Source organism: Taudactylus pleione, unplaced genomic scaffold (genome assembly GCF_031769625.1).
Source record: "Taudactylus pleione unplaced genomic scaffold, aTauple2 ptg000041l, whole genome shotgun sequence".
Taxonomy (NCBI): Eukaryota; Metazoa; Chordata; class Amphibia; order Anura; family Myobatrachidae; genus Taudactylus; species Taudactylus pleione.
In genome coordinates, this window is record NW_028284443.1 from 72772586 (window position 1) to 72795926 (window position 23341).

Consider the following 23341-nt stretch of genomic DNA (forward strand, 5'->3'; position numbering starts at 1 on the left):
AATTTACATAAACAAAGAAATGAAAAACTAAAAACTATAACTGTGAATAATACATTAAGCACAAAAGAGAAGAAACAATTAATACATCATTCTGCTACAGTTTAATCATCAATTGTACTGAACAGTCTTGCTGTGGAGTAGATAGAATACTACTTATTTATATGCAAGTAATACCGGCTGCAGTATGGACCACAGCTATGAATAATTAAATACACTAACTGGAACTTGAAAATCACACAGAAAAATTACGTTTTAAAATTTGTACACTATTGGAATTGTATCAACTAGTTTATGAATGGGGCAAATGTGTTATTTAAAATGCATATTGATACTTTCATTGCACTTGTTATACACTATGTATAAAAATATGAGATATGGTAAGAACTTACCCTTGTTATCTCTATTTCTACAAAGTCCATAGGGTTCCACAGGATACCTTGGGGTATAGGTGTGACGTCAGTCGCAGGGCACCAAAGAGTTAAGCTTTCAGCCTCCCAGGATGCACTAGGTCCCCCTCCTATACCCCGCCCCCGGGCCAAGGCACCTCAGTTAGTTACCAAGCCATAGGCCGGAGGAGGAGAAGGAAGAGAGAGAACAAAGATCTGGACACATACAAGAATCACATTCTCACCAGAGGGAGACGGAAAACCGGTGACCAGAGCAAAGCCCATCTGCAGCACAGGTGCGACAGGGCGGGAGTCCTGTGGAACCCTATGGACTTTGTAGAAATAGAGATAACAAGGGTAAGTTCTTACCATATCTCATATTTTCTACTTCAGGGTCCATAGGGTATCCACAGGATACCTTGGGGATGTCCCAAAGCAGTATCCTTTAAGGGTGGGGACGCTCCTGTGCAGAAAGGAGAATCCGCCGCCCGAAGGAAGCATCCTGAGAGGCGAAGGTGTCAAACCTGTAATACCTCACGAAGGTATGGACAGAAGACCACGTAGCAGCCTTGCAGATCTGAACTGCCGAGGCACCACGTCGAGCTGCCCACGAAGGACCCACAGACCTAGTGGAATGAGCCTTCAGAGAAGGAGGGACCGGTAGGCCTTCATGAAGATAAGCTTCAGAAATAGCCATACGGATCCAGGCTGCCGAAGTTTGCTTTGAAGCAGGCCAACCCTTTTTACGGAAGCCATAGAGGACAAACAAAGCGTCCGACTTCCTAAACGAAGAAGTGCGGTCAACATAAGTCCTTAAGGCCCGCACAACATCCAAAGAGGCCTCACCCACGGAAAGACCCGGTGAGTTAAAGGCCGGAACAACTATTTCCTCGTTAACATGAAACTGGGAAACAACTTTGGGAAGAAACTCGGGCCGAGTGCGGAGCACTGCCCTGTTCCCATGAAAAACCAAGAAAGGGGGTCTACAAGAAAGAGCCCCTAACTCAGAAACACGTCTGGCCGAAGCAATGGCCAGAAGGAAAACAGTCTTAGCTGTTAGCCATTTAAGATCCACTGAGCGCAGTGGTTCAAACGGCGGTCCTTGGAGAGCCCTCAGGACCACAGCCAAATCCCAAGGCGCCACAGGTGGAACAAAGGGCGGCTGAATGCGGAGAACACCCTGCATAAAGGTGCGCACATCCGGGATTGTAGCAATCCTACGGTGAAACCAGACAGATAGGGCCGAAACCTGTACCTTCAAAGAAGCAAGGCGAAGCCCATGATCTAGTCCCGCTTGCAGGAAGGCGAGAATACGAGACAGACGAAACTCCCGCGGAGCATAACCTCTCGTTCGACACCACTGGAAGAACGTATGCCACACGCGATGGTATATCCTCGCGGAAGACGGTTTCCGAGCTCGTAACATGGTACGCACCACAGAGCTGGAAAACCCCCGGGACCTCAGCATGGCCGTCTCAACAGCCACGCCGTCAAAGACAGCCGAGTCAGGTCCGGGTGAAGACAAGGACCCTGAGACAGAAGGTCCGGTCGTAGCGGCAACCGCAGAGGACTGTCCACGGACAGACCCTGAAGGTCTGAGAACCAGTGCCGTCTGGGCCACGCGGGAGCTATCAACAGGAGCGTCCCTCCTTCCTGTTTGAATTTCCGGATTACCCGTGGAAGAAGGGAGACCGGAGGGAACAGGTATGCGAACCGGAACGTCCACCGGACGGACAGAGCATCCACCAGAGACGCCCCTTCGTCTCTTGTGCGAGACCCGTACACCGGCAACTTGTTGTTGTGCCGGGACGCCATGAGGTCGATTTCTGGAAGACCCCACCTGTCCACCAGTAGTTGAAAAACGTCCGGGTGCAGGGACCATTCCCCCGGATGAACATCCTGGCGACTTAGAAAGTCCGCCTCCCAATTTAGCACTCCCGGGATGAAGACCGCTGATATGGCCGGAAGATTGCGCTCCGCCCAAACCAGGATCAGAGAGACCTCTACGAGAGCCGCCCGACTGCGAGTTCCTCCTTGCCTGTTTATGTAGGCCACGGTGGTAGCGTTGTCCGACTGGACCTGCACCGGGCGACCCTGGAGAAACCGCTGTGCCTGCTGGAGAGCATTGAAGACTGCACGGAGTTCCAAGATATTTATTGGAAGCTCCGCTTCTGTCGGCGACCACCTGCCCTGGAACAAGTGTGGACCCGAAACTGCTCCCCAGCCCCGAAGACTGGCGTCCGTTGTCAACAGGACCCAATTTGGAACCCAGAACGGACGTCCCTTGTTGAGGTGGGTCGTCTGTAACCACCACGCAAGGGACAGGCGAACCTTCTGGGTGAGCACAATCGTCTGGGACTTCAGAGACTGAGTCAGCTCGTTCCACTTGGACAGGATCAGGTGCTGCAGAGGTCTGGAGTGAAACTGGGCGTATTCCACCATGTCGAACACCGACACCATGGAGCCCAGTAACCTCATCGCCGAGTGTAAGGACACCCGGCGGCTGTGCAGGCAACTGCGCACCCTTGACTGTAAAGCAGAGATCTTGTCCTCCGTCACGAAGATCCTTTGCTGTCCCGAGTCCAATAAGGCTCCAAGATGCAGAATCCTCCGAGACGGGATTAGAGTGGACTTCTGCCAGTTGATTAGCCAGCCGTGCCGTTGCAGCAGTGCAATGGTCAGGTCCAAGTGGCGTAACAGGAGCTCTGGAGATCCTGCCACCAATAACAGGTCGTCCAAATACGGCAACATGCGGACTCCCTGCAGCCGCAGAGAAGCCGCCATGACCGCCATCACCTTGGTGAAAACACGTGGTGCTGTTGCCAGGCCAAAAGGTAACGCCCGAAACTGGAAGTGGTCGCTGCGGATTGCAAACCTGAGGAACTGTTGATGGCGCAAAAGAATAGGGACATGCAGGTAAGCGTCCTGTATGTCCAATGACACCAAGTAGTCCCCAGGTTCCAGCGCCAGAATGATGGACCGTAGGGTCTCCATCCAAAACTTCGGGACCCCCAAAGACTTGTTGAGTGCTTTGAGGTTGAGAATCGGACGATATGACCCATTGGGTTTCTGTACCAAAAATAGATTTGAATAGAAACCCTGGCCCCTCTGGGAGAATGGAACAGCCACTATAACTCCAGCCTGGAGCATAGTGTGCAATACCTTCCGCAGCTCCGTAGCCTTGTTCCGGTCTGATGGGAGACCCGTGGTGAAGAAGCGAGCCGGGGGTCTGTGCCGGAAGGAGAGGGCGTATCCGTGGGAAACCACCTCCAGAACCCAAGTGTCTGTCGTAGTGGTCGACCAACACTGGGCGAACTGTAGCAGGCGGCCTCCCACCCTGGGATCCCCCAAAGGGAGGCCCGGACTGTCAGGCCGCAGGCTTGTCATCTGGCTTGGGGGCCGGACGTCTGGTACTCCAGGCCTGCTTCCGGGGCTTGACCGATTTCTTAGGGCCAGCCTGTCGAGGAAACGACTGTGGTTTGGGCCTGCCCTGGGCCCTAGATGACCGAAAGGACGATGGTCCCGAACCAGAAGGAGCAGCGGCCGACGGGAGACAAGCAGATTTGGCTGCCGCCAGCGTGGCCACAATCTTATCCAGATCCGGACCGAAGAGAACTTCTCCGGTAAACGGCAACGCTTCCAGACCTTTCTTGGAATCTGCGTCCGCCTTCCAGGATCGCAGCCACAAGGTGCGACGAGCAGCTACCACTGCTGAAGAAATTCTAGACACCAGAGTACTAATGTCTAGAGCCGCCTCGTTGATGTAGGTGGCCGAATAACGGAGATTGCCAATCAACTCCGCCTGTTCGGCCGGACAGTCGGATTCAAAAGAAGCCTCTAATGAATCCGCCCAGCGCTCCATCGCTCTGGCAACCCAGCAAATGGCCATAGCCGGCCGTGCTGCCCCCCCTGCAAGGGAATAAGCGGACTTCAGGCAGATTTCTACCTTGCGGTCCGTAGCATCCTTAAGGGAGGACATGGATGACATCGGCAATGTGGCACTACGGACAAGACGGGTCACGTGAGAATCCACCTGTGGAGGGGATTCCCACTTAGCAAAATAATTATCCGCGAACGGATAAGCCACCGCCAGGCGTCTCTGCGGCTGGTATCTTTTGCCAGGTTGTTTCCACGCCTCCTCTAAATGGTCCACCAACTGACCCGAAAGAGGAAAGACTGTGGCATCGCCCTTCACATCTTTGAAAAAGGCATACTTAGATTTAGCCGCTGGGGGAACTTCGTCCTCAATCACCAAGGCTGTGCGGACCGCCCGAATAAGTCCAGGAATATATACTTTGGACTTAGCATCAGCGTCCTTAGTATGGAGAGGTTCCTGATCGTAAGGATCCAGAATCTCCCCATCATCAGACGTCCCTTCGTCATCCTCATAAGGAGCGGACAGAGACGCCACCGGCCTTTTATGAGGCCGCATCACAGACTCCCCTTGCAACACATCCGACAAGTGCTGTACAGAACTCGTCAGGGAGTTAACCCACGCTGGCTCCTGAGAACCCGGGAGCGGGGAAATAGGGAGACTGTGGGGTACCACCAATTGTCGTGGGAACCCCTGCATGGGTGACGACACCACAGACTGCTGGGACAAACCCATCGGAGTAAACGCGGGCTGCGGAGCTAACTGGCCCACTAAAGCTGTTAACGCCTGAGCGAAACAAGCCCAGGGCGGCTCCTGTACCGGTGCTGTAACCGTAATAGGCCGCGCCATGGACAAACACTGCCGGCAAAGGCCCTCCGCGCTACCCTCCCCCTCCGCTAACGGTACTTTGCACGTGGTACACTGTAGCCGGAGGGGAAAATCACTTTCAGACATGATGGCACCACGTATGTGACCTCTCTCACCAATTAAGTATTAAATAGGCGAGAGACCACCCTGCAGCACCGCACCGCAAGAGCTTTAGCAGAAGAACAGGGACAGTAATAAAGCTGACAGTTTAGAGAAGAAAAGTTACAGGCAGCGCTAGCACAGTCACATACAATGCAGAGAAATAACAATTCCTGCACTAACAGCGCTGATTACTCAACTACACAGACACAGGGCCTGGTAGGACACAGCGCTGCATACACAGACCTGAGCCACAGCGGAGGAGAGGTATGCGGGGGGACCCAGACCACGATGCTTCCGTCCAGCGCTTCCAGCAGCGTTCACCATGCGTTCTGGAGAAGATGGCCGCCGAGGAGCAGAGAGGAGGCTGGCCTGGGGGAGGAGCGCTGCCACAGGACCAGTCGGCAGCATGCAGAGAGGGCTGTGTGCAGCGGGGGAGGCGCCGGCTGTGAGACAGGGAAGACGCGCTCCCCTGGCATGCATTTAACCCCTGGGACGCCGCAGCGCTACCGCTCTGCTGCGGTCCGCTGTCCCAGGGGGTAGTGGAAGCGCAGGTTGGTCGCCTGGCTCCACGCTGCAGCCAGTCCCCAGGGAGCCCCCTGCCTGGGGACTTAGGACCATGTGATCAGCGGGGACCCACCGCGGGACCCCGCTGCTTACCTCTGTCCCCCTTGAATCCGGCCATGGTCCGGAGCATCTGGGGTCACCGCTAGCTGTGACCCCAGACGCCCACCAGCATCCCCGGATCAGTACCGGCGTTCTGGTACCGGCGGGGTGTAGGGAAGACAGCATGGACGTCAGGACTGACTGTCCATGCTGTTCATCCAGATGTGCAGCCACAGCTGCATGAGAAAAGCTTCAGGGGCTCTTCTAGCCCCCCACTCCAACAGGTGCACCCGACTCCGGCCGGGCACCAAACTAAACTGAGGTGCCTTGGCCCGGGGGCGGGGTATAGGAGGGGGACCTAGTGCATCCTGGGAGGCTGAAAGCTTAACTCTTTGGTGCCCTGCGACTGACGTCACACCTATACCCCAAGGTATCCTGTGGATACCCTATGGACCCTGAAGTAGAAATTAATTTTAAACGCACTCAAAGTGCTAAATACAGTACATGGCTCCCTGTTTTTGCAAACTCAAGTTTTTACTGTGAGGCTGTATTTATTCCTAAAGTAGCAAAAACCACAAACAAGCCTATAATAAATATATATATATATATATATATCCACCAGGAAAGGACGGCACTCAGGGGCTTGATGCAAACAAATACAAGTGTATTCTAAATCAACATACGGTATGTTTCGGGGACACAACCCCCTTCGTCAAGACCACATTCAACAAAGGACAAACATACATGTTGTATCTGGTCCTGACAAAGCGGTTGTGTCCCCGAAACATATGCTGATTTAGAATACACTTGTATTTGTTTGCATCGAGCCTCTGAGTGCCGCCCTTTCCTGGTGGAGTTTTACATGAAAAATTTGGAACGGGCACCAGAGCCATTTAACCCTTTGGAGGGAGTGCCAGCAGTTTGTGGATATATATATATATATATATATATATACATACACACACATACATACATACATAGACCCATAAACAGGGAATGTGTGTGTCTGTTCGTTTGGGCTAATCTCTTGAACCACTGGATGAATTTTGATGGGGTTCAAACTAATCTATACAGCATTGGTCGAGGAAGGTTTAGGTATGAACCATTCATCTGTGACAAAAGGGAGCCGAGCAGTGACGATTTCAGCAAAGCAAGTCACAGAAAAAATCTTGCACTAATCTGCTGTATGGGAGCTGGTCAGTGTGCTGAAACAGCAAGAGAGCATCTGAAACTGAAGCAAGTCACAAAAAAACTGTTGTGCTGTGACTGACTGCTTCTGCAGGGCCGAAGGCTGCGCTCCGATTGGCTCTCTGAGACAGTGACAGTCAATCAGAGATAGCAATGTGCCCTGTTGCTTAGAAGCAGCCTAGAGATGGGAGGGTGTCAGGGACTGAGCAGGGTCACATCTGAGGCAGACAGAGTGAGAGACAGCCTCTAACGAACCCATGAAAATGCCCTAATGCAGACACAGTAGCCAGGAAGGAGCCAGGGGAGGCATAGCTATCAGAAATAAAAAAAACAACCTTCCGAATACCATGGAATGATTTCCATTCGATGGTGGCAAACATCAGACCGCCACCATCAAAATGGTAAAAACACTACCATCACTACACAAACATTGATGGTTAGTAACCATCAGATTCCGATGTCCATCCCTACAAAGAACCTGCAGACGGACTCAGGTCAACACTATTCCATCGTGAAATGCTTCAACTCCAGGGTGATGTTCGTGCTCAGCCACATGCCCTAAGTGAGCAGGAGGCACCTCCCATGGAAGTCAGCACTGTTCTCAAACAGTGGGCCTGATTCAGACCCACTCGCGAGCACTGAGCGCTCGCAAGCCGGTCGATGTTAGCCCAGTGCACATGCGCACGAGGGAGACGCCTCCTTCGTGCGCATGCGCGAGACCCGGATAGCGACGGCCAAGCCATCGCTCCGGGTCTCGCTACAAAGGGGGCGTGCTGTCGATGGTGAGTGACAGCACGCCCCCTTTGGTGGGCGTGCCGGGGGCGTGGCTGCCCAGATGGAGGCGTTCCTATGGGAACGCCTACCGTCTGGAGCCGGCTCCACTGACATCACAAGTGATGTCAGTGGGAGTGCTCTCGGCTCTGATAGAGCCGAAAACACTCCAGGGCTTGCGGCAACGAGACCCTACAACAAGGGTCTCATCGCAAGCCCGATGGTCGTGATGGTCTTGACCATCGCGACCATATTTTTGGCCACTCGCTATAGCTGTGGGTGGTCACCCACAGCTATGCGAGTGGCCAGGAGGCCGCTCTTAAAAAAAGATAAGGACGGCCCTGATTCAGAGCGAGCGCTCTGTCCGAGCGTCCGGCTCTGAATCAGGGCCAGTGTGTGCAAATAGGACATTGCACACAGCCATGTCTGGCAGCTGGGGTGGGGTGCGCATGAAGGCTGTGGAAATATGCACAGGTGTCCCAGCTCCAGGGATATGCTGCTGTAAATGTTTATGGTAGATGCAATACCAATCTGTTGTCCATGATCCTTCTGCCCAATACCAGCACATCCCAGTGCCCGGACCTCAGCCTGCTGCAGGGCAACAGCAGTGGGAGTTATGGTGATACCAGTGAGATGCAGGGGGCAGGAGTGAGAAGCAGAGGGTTGTGGTAAGAAGCAGGAGCCTGTGGTGAGATGCAAGGGGCTGTGGTGAAATATAGGATGTTGTGGTGAAATGCAGGAAGGAGGCTGTTGTGAGATGCAGAGGGCAGGAGTAAGATGCAGGGGGCTGTGGTGAGATGCAGAGGACTGTGGTGACATGGCATAGGTTGTTATGAGATGCAGGGGGCTGTAGCAAGATGAAATTGCTCCAGTGCAAGCTGGGGAAGGTCGCTAGTGTAGAATAAAACATTTATTGTGCTTTTTCCTATCTCTGCTTCAACATTCACTATTTAAAAATGAAGGTGTATGCTGGTGTCTCCATAGAGAGCAATCTTAAAGGCAGTCTTTCACCTTTCAGTTCGTTAAAATGCAATGGAGTGATTCAAATTATTAAGGTCCATGTGGAAATAGCTTTAAGAGTTAAGTCATCGATTGAGCTAAAACAGCAATGTAATGGATTTCAGGTATATTCAGGAACAAAGTATATGTAAACTGAAAAGAAGAGGTCAGCAGAAAGGGAACAACTGGCTCTCCAGTAGTGTGATAATCTACTGTATGTAGTATTTATCATTTATGTTAAATTTATTATCTGCACATGTCATACATTGTTACACTATTGCCAACATTACTGTTAATATGTGCTACACCAGATTATTTCTGAGTTGTTTCTCCAAAGGCAAAGCCAGACTACCAATTTGGTAGGATGATCTTTATTTTACCATTATGTAGACCATCCATATTTTTATTTGATTTTAAAGGAAAACTATGCTTGATTTGACTTCTGTGTTTTATTCCTATAATTAACACATACAAGAGTAAAAAAGGAATCTCTGCTTACCTGACATCTTTTTCAAGCTTTGAAATTTGGTCCTTAAGAGAGTCTATCTGAATATCTCTTTGACGTACAGATTCAATGAGGTACTGGTATGGCTGGTGAACTTGATTTAACAGGGAGTTAGTCCTGTCCAGCTACGAAAAATACAAACATCACTAAACAAATATCTCTTTCTGGAATAAGAAACATTAAAATTCTAAACTTTCTAGAAAAGTAAATAACCATGTAAGGCAGAGTAGATAAAGATGGAGTCATTGTCATCTTATTTTATAATGGAGAAAAATGTTTGATTCAGCTCAGGAAACCAGTAACATACATTGGGGTCTATTCATGAATTAGTGAAAATCCCTGTTTGACTGAAAACAGGGCTTTTCTCTCCTTCGTTTTATTCATGAAGCAGGTTGCCGCAGAGAAGTCTATGTCTTCTCCAGCCGGGCCCACGCTCCATGGCTGGATCGCTTCCCCTATGTGATGTGATATGTAGTGATTTTTTTGGTAGCCAGTTCATGTTCTCAATGAATAGACATCATTGTTTGCCTTATTTAATTAGCTCAAATTAATTACCAGTACTTTATTACTGCTTTCACTCTGCACTTTGCAGAAGGAATAAGTAACGTTCTAGTATAGGGGTAGGCATTAACCCAGCTGTTGTAAAACTACATATCCCAGCATGCCCTGCCAGTTTTGCTATTTGGCCATGCTAAAACTTTTGTAAGGCATGCTGGGATGTATAGTTCAACAAGTTGGAGAGCTGCTTATTGCCCACCCAGGTATCTAGTAGTCATTATGTATTTTACAGTAAAAATGAAAGCACTAATGGCACATGATGGGTGCACTGTATAGAGATGGCTTTTTGAATTTTTCAGTCATTCCTTTAAGTTTACCATTTTTCTCCGATATTACCTTCCCCTTCAGTTCAAACAAAGGTCAAAAAGGACACATTGAAATATTCTTAAGTGGCTGAAAAAAATCTAAACATATAATATGGCTGAAGAGCTTTCTTCTTATCCAAAAGGATGAGCAGATACTAGAAGAGCCATTGATAAATTTACATAAGTTTTGTGAAAATTAATTTATTTTTTCAAGCAAGGCAAATGTGCTACAAAATAAGAATTTACCTATAACATTTAATTTTAGGCCTACGCCCCTTACAAATTTGGTGCCAGCTTGGCATTTTACCATAGTAAGCCAATTTGTTTTTCATCAGATTTTTTCCTCTAAAATAAAGCCTTTAATTATTACATTTTTATTTATGAAACATAGGTAAGAAGCATGAGGGTGGAAAAACTGTGAGAATAATAAACAGATTAGGTAATCGTATAAAGAATTACAGGGAAAACAAATATAACAAATTTTAAATGGTTCAGAACCAAAGGAAAGAGCCTGCAAAAGTGTTTCACACTTCTAATTGATTTCCATAAGGACACTAAATGGAAAAGACATAAGATATACTCTACTATTTAAAAATATTGTTTCAAGGTAAGTTGGATAAACAAGATGACTTATTTTGTTGTCAAGAAGGGATATATTTAGTACATTTAATAGAGACAGTTTGCCACCGTGATCACAAAATCCTTAATTATATGAGTGGCTTTATAAGGTATCCAATTTCATGTGCTTTTAAAATACCAGAATATAGATGAGTGCTCAGTGGTAACCAAATACTGGATCCCACTTAATGCAAGTACAATGCATGTAAACACATCTAAGGTTTTTTGTACACAACTCATTCCAAAGCATCTCACCAAACTTGAGTTAAGCTGGGTACACACTGGAGCGACCTGGAATCGTTCCGACTTTCCCAAAGATTTCCCGTGAGCATACACACTAGAAGGATGGAACTATATATAATTCCGTCGTTCATTTAAATACATTAGGTTGCATGTAATATTGTCAGGCTTCATGCAGCAGATAAAACCTGAGGAAGTCGCTAGCGGCCGTGGGAACGTGCATACTGAGCGATGTAGGCAATTTGTCGTTATGAACTGGCAAATCGGCCCGACATTGCTCCAGTGTGAACCCAGCTTAAGTCCACTGAACTCTATGGAAGCAGATTGTGCAGAAACCCACTATGGGTTGAACATGGAAGTTTTAAACAGCATTGTGGTGTATTTTTCCTACTGATGTCTATGGCCTATTCAATTTTATTAAATGCTGTTTATTGTAAAAAACAAACAATAAAAACCTCTATTGCAGTAAATCGGCCACAAACACCAATAGAGAGAGACAGCACTGGTTATTGTCCCCTCCCCCCAAGTTATAATAGAGATTTAATTAATCTCTACTGATGTATGACTAAAATAGAAAGTCCCTGGAACTCCCTTTACCACCATCCAATCACATCATGGCTAGCATGGAAGAACTGTGATTGCCTGAGCAGTTACGAGGAATTTGCATTTGCTCATTCTGTGTTGGTGCTTCGATAAAGATAATCTAGCTTGGATTTCCGTTTGAACTAAAGAATATCTGTTTCGAATTACAAATTAAGGATTGTATATAATAGTTTGTTGAACAAGGGTATTAAACTTTAAAAGTGTTAATGTTTCATTTATTTAATAACTTACTCCCGAGCCCGCCCCAGTGGCATAACTATAAATTTTGCTCCCCCTGCCAAAAAAGTTTCTCTCCACATTGGGAGAATTTATAAACACTAAAGTTACACTGGGGGTAGTTTAAATAACGCACGAGTAGAAATTGGGAGACTAACTTTTGAATTTTTATTTCAAACATATTTTTACTTTATAATATGTATTTCTTTATGTGATCTACACTGTAACTGTTGCAAATATATGCACTCTTTTTCTAACAAGTTGCACTGTGGGCATTATAATTGCATATATACAAATTATCATACCTATATAATGCAATTTATGCTATTTTTATACTCAAACACATGACTAAAGTAGTGTTCCCTCTAGCTCCGACGGGAGGCAGGGCGTGTGCGCGACCGAGAAGGGGGCGTGGTCATCGGAAAAGGGGGCGTGTCTACAAGACGCGTCCCCTTTTCGTCACTCTTGGGGGCGTGCCCGGCACTTACGGACACGCCGGGCAGCCCCCAAGCCCTGCAGACAGGGAGAATAGATGTCGGGCGCATGCGCCCGGCGTCTATTCTCCGGCGGTGACCGGGTCACCGCATATTTCTCCACCCGCGGGACACTGCGTCCCGCGGGTGAGAACAGCTCCCGCAGGCTGTGAGGGCAGGAAGCTTTTTGCCCTCCTCCTGGAGGGCAGGGTGCTTTTTGCCCTCCAGAAGGAGGGCAGGGCGCCGCGCCCCGCTAAAACAGCCTAGCGGGAACGCTACTAAAGTCATCCCCTTTCACATTTTTACCCTGAAAATAGATTTTTAACAATTCCCATGTGGTGGGTATAGTGAAGGAAAAAATATTACAAAAAATAAAATAAAAAACTTATATCATCTCCCTAATATTAAATTATTATGATATAAAGTGACATATAATAAGACTAACATTCACTAAGGCAATAATGGTGGAGAGCAGGCTGGTACAGAGTAGAGGTGAGCGGGTTCTGATTTCTGAAATCCGAACCCCCCCGATCCGAGTCAGGCTCGACTTTTCCCGCCTGACTCGGATCTGAAATCGAGGCAAAATGTCATCATCCCGCCTTCCGGGTCTCGCGGGTTTTGGATCCTATATAAGGTACCCGCGTTGGCGCCATTTTCTCACTCGGCTGTGGACAATGAAGATGGAGGGTGGTAGTTAGGGTTGGCTGGGCTGTGTAGTGTAGTGTAGTGTTGTGCTGCTGTTGTCCACAGGGGCTGTGTCCACTCCTCCAAAGTCCATAGGGGCTGGCTGTGTTGTGCTGTGCTGCTGTTGTCCATAGGGGCTGTGTCCACTCCTCCAAAGTCCATAGGGGCTGGCTGTGTTGTGCTGTGCTGCTGTTGTCCATAGGGGCTGTGTCCACTCCTCCTAAGTCCATAGGGGCTGGCTGGACTGTGTTGTGCAGTCAGTTGTCCATAGGGGCTGTGTCCACTCCAAAGTCCTGTGCAGTGTCCCAGTCCTAAAGGGGTGCTGTAGTGTTGTCCAGGTGGTGCTCTGTCCATCAGGGGTGCTCCTTCCAAGTGCAAAAAAAAAATAAAATATTTTTTCTGTGTTTGTGAATTGTGTGCGCAGTAGCCGCACGTGCATCAACAAAGTAGTGCCAAGCGTGCGCCTGTGTCATAAGTAAAGGGCCGGCTGGCTTGACCGTTAAAGGGTGCTGTAACCCCCAGAGTGCACTCCAAACAAAATAAAAAAATATTTTCTGTGTTTGTGAATTGTGTGCACTGTGGCTGCACGTGCATCAACAAAGGAGCAGCGCCAAGCGTGCATCTGTCTGTTAAAGGGTGGTGTAACCCCCAAAGTGCACTCCAACAAAAATAAAACATTTGCTTCTGTGTTTGTGAATTGTCTGCACTGAACGTGCATCCTCAAAGCAGCAGCGCCAAGCGTGCGTCTGTCTAAGGGTAGTGTAACCCCCAAAGTGCGCTCCACAAAGAATAAAAAAATTCTTCTTTTTTTTCTGTCTTTGTGAATTGTGTGGGCTGTAGCTGCAGGTGCATCAACAAAGGAGCAGTGCCAAGTGTGCGCCTGTGTCCCATAAGTAAAGAGCCGGCTGGCTCATTTCTTAAAGGGTGGTGTAACCCACAAAGTGCACTAGTCTCTAACAAAAATAAAAAAATATTTTCTGTGTTTGTGTGCGCCTTAGCCGCACGTATGTATCAATATAACATATATGGAGGACCAAACTTTCTCCGATAAAATAAAATAGGGAAAGATCAAGAACCACTTCCTCCTAGTGCTGAAGCTGCTGCCACTAGTCATGACATAGACGATAACATGCCATCAACGTCGTCTGCCAAGGCCGATGCCCAATGTCATAGTAGAGGGCACATACAATCCCAAATGACAAAGTTCAGGAAAATGACCTTGAAAAAAATATTTAAATCATCTGAAGAGAAACGTAAACTTGCCAATATGCCATTTACGACACGGAGTGGCAAGGAACGGCTAAGGTCTTTCCCTATGTTCATGACTAGTGGTTCAGCTTCACATGACGATGGAAGCCCTCCTCCCGCTAAAAAAATCAAACGAGTTAAGCTGGTAAAAGCACAGCGAAGAACTGTGCATTCTAAGAAGATATCACAAATCCCCAAGGAGAGTCAAAGTGGGGTGGCGGTTGCGATGCCTGACCTTCCCAGCACTGGACGGGAAGAGGTGGCTCTTTCCACCATTTGCTCGCCCCCTGCAAGTGCTGAAAGAAGCACCCACAGTCCACTTGCTGATATGCAAATTGAAGATGTCACTGTTGAAGTACAACAGGATGAGGATACTGGTGCAGCTGGCGCTGAGGAGGAAGTTGGCGAGGAGGATTCTGATGGTGATGTGATTTGTTTAAATCAGGATCCGGGGGAGACAGTTGTCCGTGGGATGAAAAAGCTCATCACGGTCATGCCTGGGCAGAAGACCAAACATTCCACCTCTTTGGTCTGGCAATATTTCTATCCAAATCCGGACAACAACTGTCTTGCGATATGTACCATATGTAAAGGTGAAATAAGTAGGGGTAGGGACGTTAACCACCTAGGAACATCCTCCCTTATATGGCACCTGCAGCGCGTTCATAAAAAGTTACTGTCAAGTTCAGAAACTTTGGCTAAGACCGTAATCAGTCCAGGGACACCTAAATCCCGTTGTCCTGTTGTATTCAAGCACCTGCAAACCACACCGTCAACTCCTTCCTCGTCAATTTCCTCCTTAGTCAGGATCGGAAGTAGTCCTGCAGGCCATGTCACTGGCATGACTGACTCTCCTATCCGGGATTCCTCCGGAGGATCCTGCATTGCTACGCCTCCTGTTGCCGCTGCTGCTGCTGTTGCTGCTGCTGGGAGTCGTTCATCATCCAGAGAGGAAGTAGGAACACCACTACTTTTACTAAACAATTGACCCTCCAACAGTCCTTAGCGAGGAGGATGAAGTACGACAGCAGTCATCCTGAAGCAAAACATATAACTGAGGCCTTGACTGCTATGTTGGTGTTAGACCTGCATCTGGTATCCGCCATTAGTGCAGTGGGATTTAAACAATTGATGGAGGTAGTGTGTCCCCGGTTCCAAATCCCGTGTAGATTCCACTTCACTAGGCAGGCGATACCGACACTGTACAGAAACGTCAGAAAAAGTGTCCTCAGTGTCCTGAAAAATGCAGTTGTAACCAATGTCCACTTAACCACGGACATGTGGACAAGTGGATCAGGGCAGACTAAGGACTATATGACTGTGACAGCCCACTGGGTAGATGTATCACCTTACGCAGCAACAACAGCAGCGTCACCAGTAGCAGCATCTCAGAAACGCCAGGTCGTTCCAAGGCAGGCTACGCTGTGTAACACCGGTTTCAGTAAGAGGCATACCGCCGACAACCTCTTAGAGAAACTGAGGGAAATCATCGCCCAGTGGCTTACCCCACTTAGACTCTCCTGGGGATTAGTGATATCTGACAACGCCACCAATATTGTGCGGGCATTACATCTGGGCAAATTCCAGCACGTCCCATGTTTTGCTCACACAATAAACTTGGTGGTGCAGAATTTTCTGAAAAGCGACAGGGGCGTGCAGGAGACGCTTTGGGTGGCCCGAAAAATTTCTGGCCACTTTTGCCATCCAGCGACTGCGTGCCGAAGACTGGAGCGCCAGCAAACACTCTTGAACCTGCCCCGCCATCACCTGAAACAAGAGGTTGTGACGCGGTGGAACTCAACCCTCTATATGCTTCAGAGGATGGAGGAGCAGCAAAAGGCCATTCAAGCCTATACATCCACCTATGACATAGGCAAAGGAGGGGGTATGCACCTGACTCAAGCGCAGTGGAGAATGATTTCCGTGTTGTGCAAGGTTCTCCAGCCCTTAGAACTTGCCACACGTGAAGACAGTTCAGACACTGCCAGCTTGAGTCAGGTCATTCCCCTCATCAGGCTTTTGCAGAAGCAGCTGGAGAAAGTGAAGGAGGAGCTAAGACGGAGCGATTCCGCTCGGCATGTGGGACTTGTGGATGAAGCCCTTCATTTGCTTTGCCAGGATTCCAGGGTGGTCAATCTGTTGAAATCAGACCACTACATTTTGGCCACCGTGCTCGATCCTAGGTTTAAAGCCTATGTGGTGTCTCTTTCCGACCGACACAAGCCTGCAGAGGTGCAAAGACCAGCTGGTGAAAACACTGTCAGCTGAAGCGGAACGTGACACGTCAACAGCTCCTTCTTCATTTTCTCCCGCAACTGGGGCTGCCAGGAAAAAACGCAGGTATCCTAAGCAACCCGCTGTCGGTGATGCAGGGCAGGCAGGACCAAGTTTGGACATCTGGTCCGGACTGAAGGACCTGGCAACAATTTCTGACTTGTCTACTGTCACTGCATATGTTACTGTCACCATTGACAGAATGGTGGAGGATTACATCGGTGACAGCATCCAAGTAGGCATGTCAGACAATCCATACCTGTACTGGCAGGAAAAAGAGGCAATTTGGAGGCCCCTGTACAAACTGGCTCTATTTTACCTGAGCTGCCCCCCCTCCAGTGTGTACTCCGAAAGAGTGTTTAGTGCAGCCGGGAACCTTGTCAGCGAAAGGCGTAGGAGGTTGCTTCCACAAAATGTGGAGAAGATGATGTTCATAAAAATGAATTAACAACTCTTCCAGGGAGACCAGCCTCCAGAACATACAGAGGGACCTGTGGTGGTGGATTCCAGCGGGGACAAGTTAATACTCTGTGAGGATGAGGATGTACACAACACTGAAGAGGGTGAGGAATCAGTGGATGAGGAGGATGAGGACAACATCTTGCCTCCGTAGAGCCAGTTTGTGCAGGGACAGATTAATTGCCAGCTTGTTTTGTGGGGGCCCAAACGAACCAATCATTTCAGCCACAGTCGTGTGGCAGACCCTGGCGCTGAAATGATTGGTTTGTTAAAGTGTGCATGTCCTTTTTATACAACATAAGGGTGGGTGGGAGAGGGTGGTTGGGAGGGCCCAAGGACAATTCCATCTTGCACCTTTTTTTTTTTTTTTCTTTGCATTATGTACTGTTTGGGGCCTAGTTTTTCAAACTGCCATCCTGTTTGCCACTGCAGTGTCACTCCTATATGGGCCACGTGTTTGTGCCGCCCACCTGTATCGCTTAGCATAGTAATCCAGCTACCTCGGTGTAACCTTTTGGACATAAAAAAATATGAGATATGGTAAGAACTTACCTTTGTTATCTCTATTTCTACGAAGTCCATAGGGTTTCACAGGATACCTTGGGGTATAGGTGATGACGTCAGGCATCGGGCACCATAGAGTTAAATTTTCAGCATCCCAGGATGCACTAGGGTCCCCCTCCTATACCCCGCCCCCAAGCCAAGGCATCTCAGTTACGTACCAAGCCATAGGCCGGAGGAGGAGAAGGAAGAGAGAAAAAAGATCTGGACACACACAAGAATCACATTCTCACCAGAGGGAAATGGAAAAACCAGTGACCAGAGCAAAGCCCATCTGCAGCACAGGTGCGACAGGGCGGGAGTCCTGTGGAACCCTATGGACTTCGTAGAAATAGAGCAGGCCAACCCTTTTTACAGAAGCCATAGAGGACGAGCAAGGCGTCCGACTTCCTAAACGAAGAAGTGCGGTCAACATAAATCCTTAAGGCCCACACAACATCCAAAGTGGCCTCACCCACTGAAAGATCAGGTAAGTTAAAAGCCGGCACAACGATTTCCTCGTTGATGTGAAAACTGGAAACAACTTTAGGAAGGAAACCAGGACGAGTGCGCAGCACCGCCCTGTTCCTATGAAAAATCAGAAAAGGGGGTCTACATGAGAGGGCCCCTAAGTCAGAAACACGTCTGGCAGAAGCAATGGCCAGAAGGAAAATAGTTTTAGCTGTCAGCCATTTGAGGTCCACTGAGCCCAGTGGTTCAAACGGCAGTCCCTGGAGAGCCCTCAGGACCACAGCTAAATCCCAAGGCGCCACCAGTGGAACAAAAGGTGGCTGAATTCTGAGAACACCTTGCATAAAGGTGCGCACATCAGGGATTGCAGCAATCCTACGATGGAACCAGACGGATAGGGCAGACACCTGCACCTTCAGAGACGCAAGGCGAAGCCCATGGTCCAGTCCCGCCTGTAGGAAAGCTAACACTCTAGGCAGACGGAACTCCCGAGGAGCATAACCTCTCGGCCGACACCACTGGAAGAACGTATGCCACACACGATGGTATATCCTTGCAGAGGATGGTTTCCGAGCCCTTAGCATTGTTTGCACTACAGAGCTGGAAAAGCCCCTGGACCTTAACATGGACGTCTCAACAGCCACGCCGTCAAAGACAGCCAAGTCAGGTCCGGGTGAAGACAAGGACCCTGTGACAGGAGGTCCGGGCGTAAGGGCAACCGCAGAGGAATGTCCATGGACAGTCCCTGGAGGTATGAGAACCAGTGCCTCCGGGGCCACGCGGGAGCTATCAACAGGAGCGTCCCTCCTTCCTGTTTGAATTTCCGGATTACCCGTGGAAGAAGCGAAAACGGAGGAAACAGATAAGCAAACCGGAACGTCCACCGGACGGACAGAGCATCCACCAGAGACGCCTTTTCGTCTCTTGTGTGAGACCCATACACCGGCAACTTGTTGTTGTGCCGTGACGCCATGAGGTCGATCTCTGGAAGACCCCACCTGTCCAGCAGAAGTTGGAAGACGTCCTGGTGCAGAGACCATTCCCCCGGATGAACATCCTGGCGACAGAGTAAGTCCGCCTCCCAGTTTAGGACTCCCGGGATGAATACTGCTGATATGGCCTGGAGATTGCGCTCCGCCCAAACCAGGATTCGGGACACCTCTATGAGAGCCGCCTGACTTCGGGTTCCTCCTTGCCGATTTATGTAGGCCACGGTGGTAGCGTTGTCCGACTGGACCTGCACTGGGTGACCTTGGAGAACCCGATGTGCCTGCTGGAGAGCATTGAAAAACGTGCGGAGCTCCAAGATGTTTATTGGAAGCTCTGCTTCCGCCTGAGTCCACCTGCCCTGGAACAAGTGTGGACCCGTGACTGCTCCCCAGCCCCAAAGACTGGCGTCCATTGTCAACAGGACCCAATTCGCCACCCAGAACGGACGATCCTTGTTGAGATAGAACGTCTGCAACCACCTGGCTAGGGACAGGCGAACCTCCGGAGTGAGCACCATCGTCTGGGATTTTAGACTCTGAGGCAGTCCATTCCATTTGGACAGGATCAATTGCTGCAGAGGTCTGGAGTGAAACTGGGCATATTCCACCATGTCGAATACTGACACCATGGAGCCCAGTAACCTCATCGCCGAGTGCAGAGACACATAGCGATTCTGCAGACAACTACGCACCCTCAAATGCAAGGCAGAGATCTTTTCCCCCGTCGCAAAGATCCTTTGCTGTCCGGAGTGCAATAAGGCTCCGAGGTGCAGAATCCTCTGAGACAGGATCAGGGTGGACTTCTGCCAGTTTATGAACCAGCCGTGCCATTGCAGTACCACAATGGTCAGGTCCAAGTGGCGTAGAAGGAGCTCTGGAGATCCTGCCACCAACAGAAAATTGTCCAAGTACGGCAACATGCGGACTCCCTGCAGCCGCAGGGAAGCCGCCATGACTGCTATCACCTTGGTGAATACATGTGGTGCTGTCGCCAGCCCAAAAGGTAACGCCCAGAACTGAAAGTGGTCGTTGCGGATTGCAAACCTGAGGAACTGTTGATGGCGTAAAAGAATAGGGACATGCAGCTAAGCGTCCTGTATGTCCAACGACACCATGTAATCCCCAGGTTCCAGCGCCAGAATGATGGACCGTAGGGTCTCCATCCGAAACCTCGGCACTCGCAAAGACCCGTTGAGTGCTTTGAGGTTGAGGATCGGACTATACGACCCATTGGGTTTCTGCACCAAAAACAGATTGGGATAGAAACCCTGGCCGCTCTGGGAGAATGGAACAGGTACTATAACTCCAGCCTGGAGCATAGTGTGCAAAACCTTCCGCAGTTCCAAGGCTTTGTTCCGGTCTGATGGAAGACCCGTGGTGAAGAATCGAGACGGGGGCCTGTGCCGAAAGGAGAGGGCGTACCGGTGAGAAACCACCTTGTGAACCCAACTGTCTGTTGTGGTTACCGACCAACACTGGGCAAACTGCAGCAGGCGGCCTCCCCAAAGGGAGGCCCGGACCGTCAGGCCGCAGACTTGTCATCTGGCTTAGGGGCCGGACATCTGGTACTCCAGGCCTGTTTCCGGGGCTTGGCCGATTTTTTGGGGCCAGCCTGACGGGGAAAAGACTGTGCTTTAGGCCTAGCCTGGGCCCTGTAAGGCCGACCAAATAGGACTTCTCCATTAAAAGGCAAAGCTTCCAAGCCTTTTTGGAATCAGCGTCCGCCTTCCAAGATCGCAACCATAAGGTGCGGCGAGCAGCTACAGCTGCTGAAGAAATCCGAGACACCAGGGTACTGATATCCAAAGCCACTTCATTGATATAAGTGGCCGAATCCCGGAGATTGCCTATCAACTCGGTCTGTTCAGCCGAACAGTCATAATCGAAAGACGCCTCCAAACTATCAGCCCAGCGCTTCATAGCTCTGGCAACCCAACAAATGGCCATAGCCGGCCTAGCTGCCCCCCGCAAGGGAATAAACGGACTTTAGGCAGATCTCCACCTTACGGTCGTAGCATCCTTCAAGGAAGACATGGAGGGCATGGCCAATGTGGCACTACGAACTAGGCGTGTCACATGAGAATCCACCTGTGGAGGGGATTCCCACTTAGAAAAATAATTATCCGCAAACGGATAAGCCACCGCCAAGCGTCTCTGAGGCTGATACCGTTTGCCAGGATGTTTCCACGCCTCCTCTAAATGGTCCACTAACTGACCCGAAAGAGGAAACACTGTGGCGTCACTCTTAATATCCTTAAAAAAGGCATATTTAGACTTTGACACCGGAGGATCTTCATCCTCAATCACTAACGCTGTGTGGACTGCCCGAATAAGTCGAGGAATATACACCTTGGACCTAGCGTCCGATTCTTTAGTACGGAGAGGTTCCTGGTCAGAAAGATCCAGAATCTCCCCATCATCAGATGTCACGTCGTCATCCTCATAAGGAGCGGACAGAGACGCCATCGGCCGCTTATGTGGCCGCAACACAGAATCACCTTGTAACACGTCCGACAAGTGCTGTACACAACTTGTCAGTGAATTAACCCATGCAGGCTCCTGAGAGACCTGGGGAGGGGAAATAGGGAGACTGTGGGGTACCATTAATTGTCTCGGGAAACCCTGCATGGGTGACGACACCACTGACTGCTGGGACAATCCCATCTGTGAGAACGCAGGCTGCGGAGCTAACTGGCCCACGAGGGTTGTAAGCGCTTTGGTGAAACAAGCCCAGGGCGGCTACTGTACCGGAGCCGTGACAGTAATTGGCCGCGCCAATAAATAACACTGCCGACATAGCCCCTCTGCGTTACCCTCCCCCTCCGCTATTGGTACCTTGCGTGTAGTACACATAAGTTGGAGAGGAAAGTCACTCTCAGACATGATGATAAGTATGTGACCCCTCTCACTGATACTTGTTAGTACAGTGTGAGACCACCCTGCAATCACCGCACCGCATGTACTTTAGCAGAAAAAGATCAGGGACAGTGAAATGGCTGACAGTAGAAAGTGAAAGTACAGGCAGCAGACGCTAGCAGAAGTCACATACTATGCAAAGAAATCAATTCCTGCACTATCAGCGCTGATTCTCAACTACGCAGACACAGAGCCTGGTAGGACACAGCGCTGCATACACAGACCTTAAGCCAACGGAGGAGAGGTATGCCGGGGGACCCAGACCGCGATGCCACCGATCTTCAGCGTCCAACAGCGCTCACCATGCTTCCAGGAAAGATGGCCACCGAGGAGCAGAGAGGAGGCCGGCCTGGGGGAGGAGCGCTGCCACAGGGCCAGTCAGCAGAGCAGAGAGGGCTGTGTGCAGCGGGGGAGGCGCCGGCTGTGTTACAGGGAAGGCGCGCTCCCCTGGCATGAATTTAACCCCAGGGACGCCGCAGCGCAACCGCTCAACCGTGGTCCGCTGTCCCAGGGGGGGGTAATGGAAGCGCAGGTTAGGTACCTGGCTCCACGCTGCAGCCAGTCCCCAGGGAGCCCCCTGCCTGGGGACTCTGGATTATGTGTTAGCAGGGTCCCACCGCTGCTTACCTGCTGCCCCCTTGGATCTGGCCATGGTCCAAAAACATCTGGGGTCACCGCTAGCTGTGACCCCAGATGCTTACCAGCATCCCCGGATCAGTAGCGGCGTTCTGGTACCGGCGGGGGTGTAGGGAAGACAGCATGGACGTCAGTACTGACTGTCCATGCTGTACATCCAGATGAGCAGCCACAGCTAACAGGTGCATCCGACTCCGGCCGGGCACCAAACGGAACTGGGATGCTTTGGCTCGGGGGAGGGGTATAGGAGGGGGACCCTAGTGCATCCTGGGAGGCTAAAAACTTAACTCTATGGTGCCCAATGCCTGACGTCATCACCTATACCCCCAAGGTATCCTGTGGATACCCTATGGACCCTGATGTAGAAACACTATTGTGAGGTGTGAGGTGTTCAGAATAGACTGGAAATGAGTGGAAATTAAGGTTATTGAGGTTAATAATAGCATAGCAGCAGAAAAACCCACAAATTCTGTGATTTTAGCTGTTTTTATGCTTTTTTTCAAAAAAATACAGATCCAAAACACAAAACACGGAAGGGTGGTTTTGGCAAAACCAATCCAGATCCAAAACACGAAGAAAGATCCAGATCCAAAACACGAAAAGTGGCCGGTGCACACCCCTAGTACAGAACAACAGAGGCAGTGGACTCAGGGTAGATCCATGATGCCTGTCATACTGTTTGACAGGAGTGATAGTGCGGTAACAGTGGATAGCTGGCTGCTAGCAGAGCGGGGAAGGTGCCTCTCCAACCCGATGCCCTCCTGCACTTCATACCTTGCTTACCGCATTGTGCCCCTCCCTGTCGGCGTCACCAAG

The 23341-nt window shown here is 49.8% G+C and overlaps 1 protein-coding gene across 4 annotated transcripts in view; it reads right to left on the reverse strand.

Annotated features, from left to right (window-relative positions):
* Window positions 1–23341, reverse strand: part of PIBF1 (progesterone immunomodulatory binding factor 1) — a 276137-nt gene that overhangs the window by 106438 nt on the left and 146358 nt on the right. For all 4 annotated transcript variants that reach the window (XM_088459353.1, XM_088459362.1, XM_088459346.1 and 1 more), the window contains one exon: window positions 9290–9420. In XM_088459353.1, coding sequence (XP_088315479.1) covers window positions 9290–9420 — 131 coding nt within the window. The remainder of the gene's footprint in view (window positions 1–9289; window positions 9421–23341) is intronic.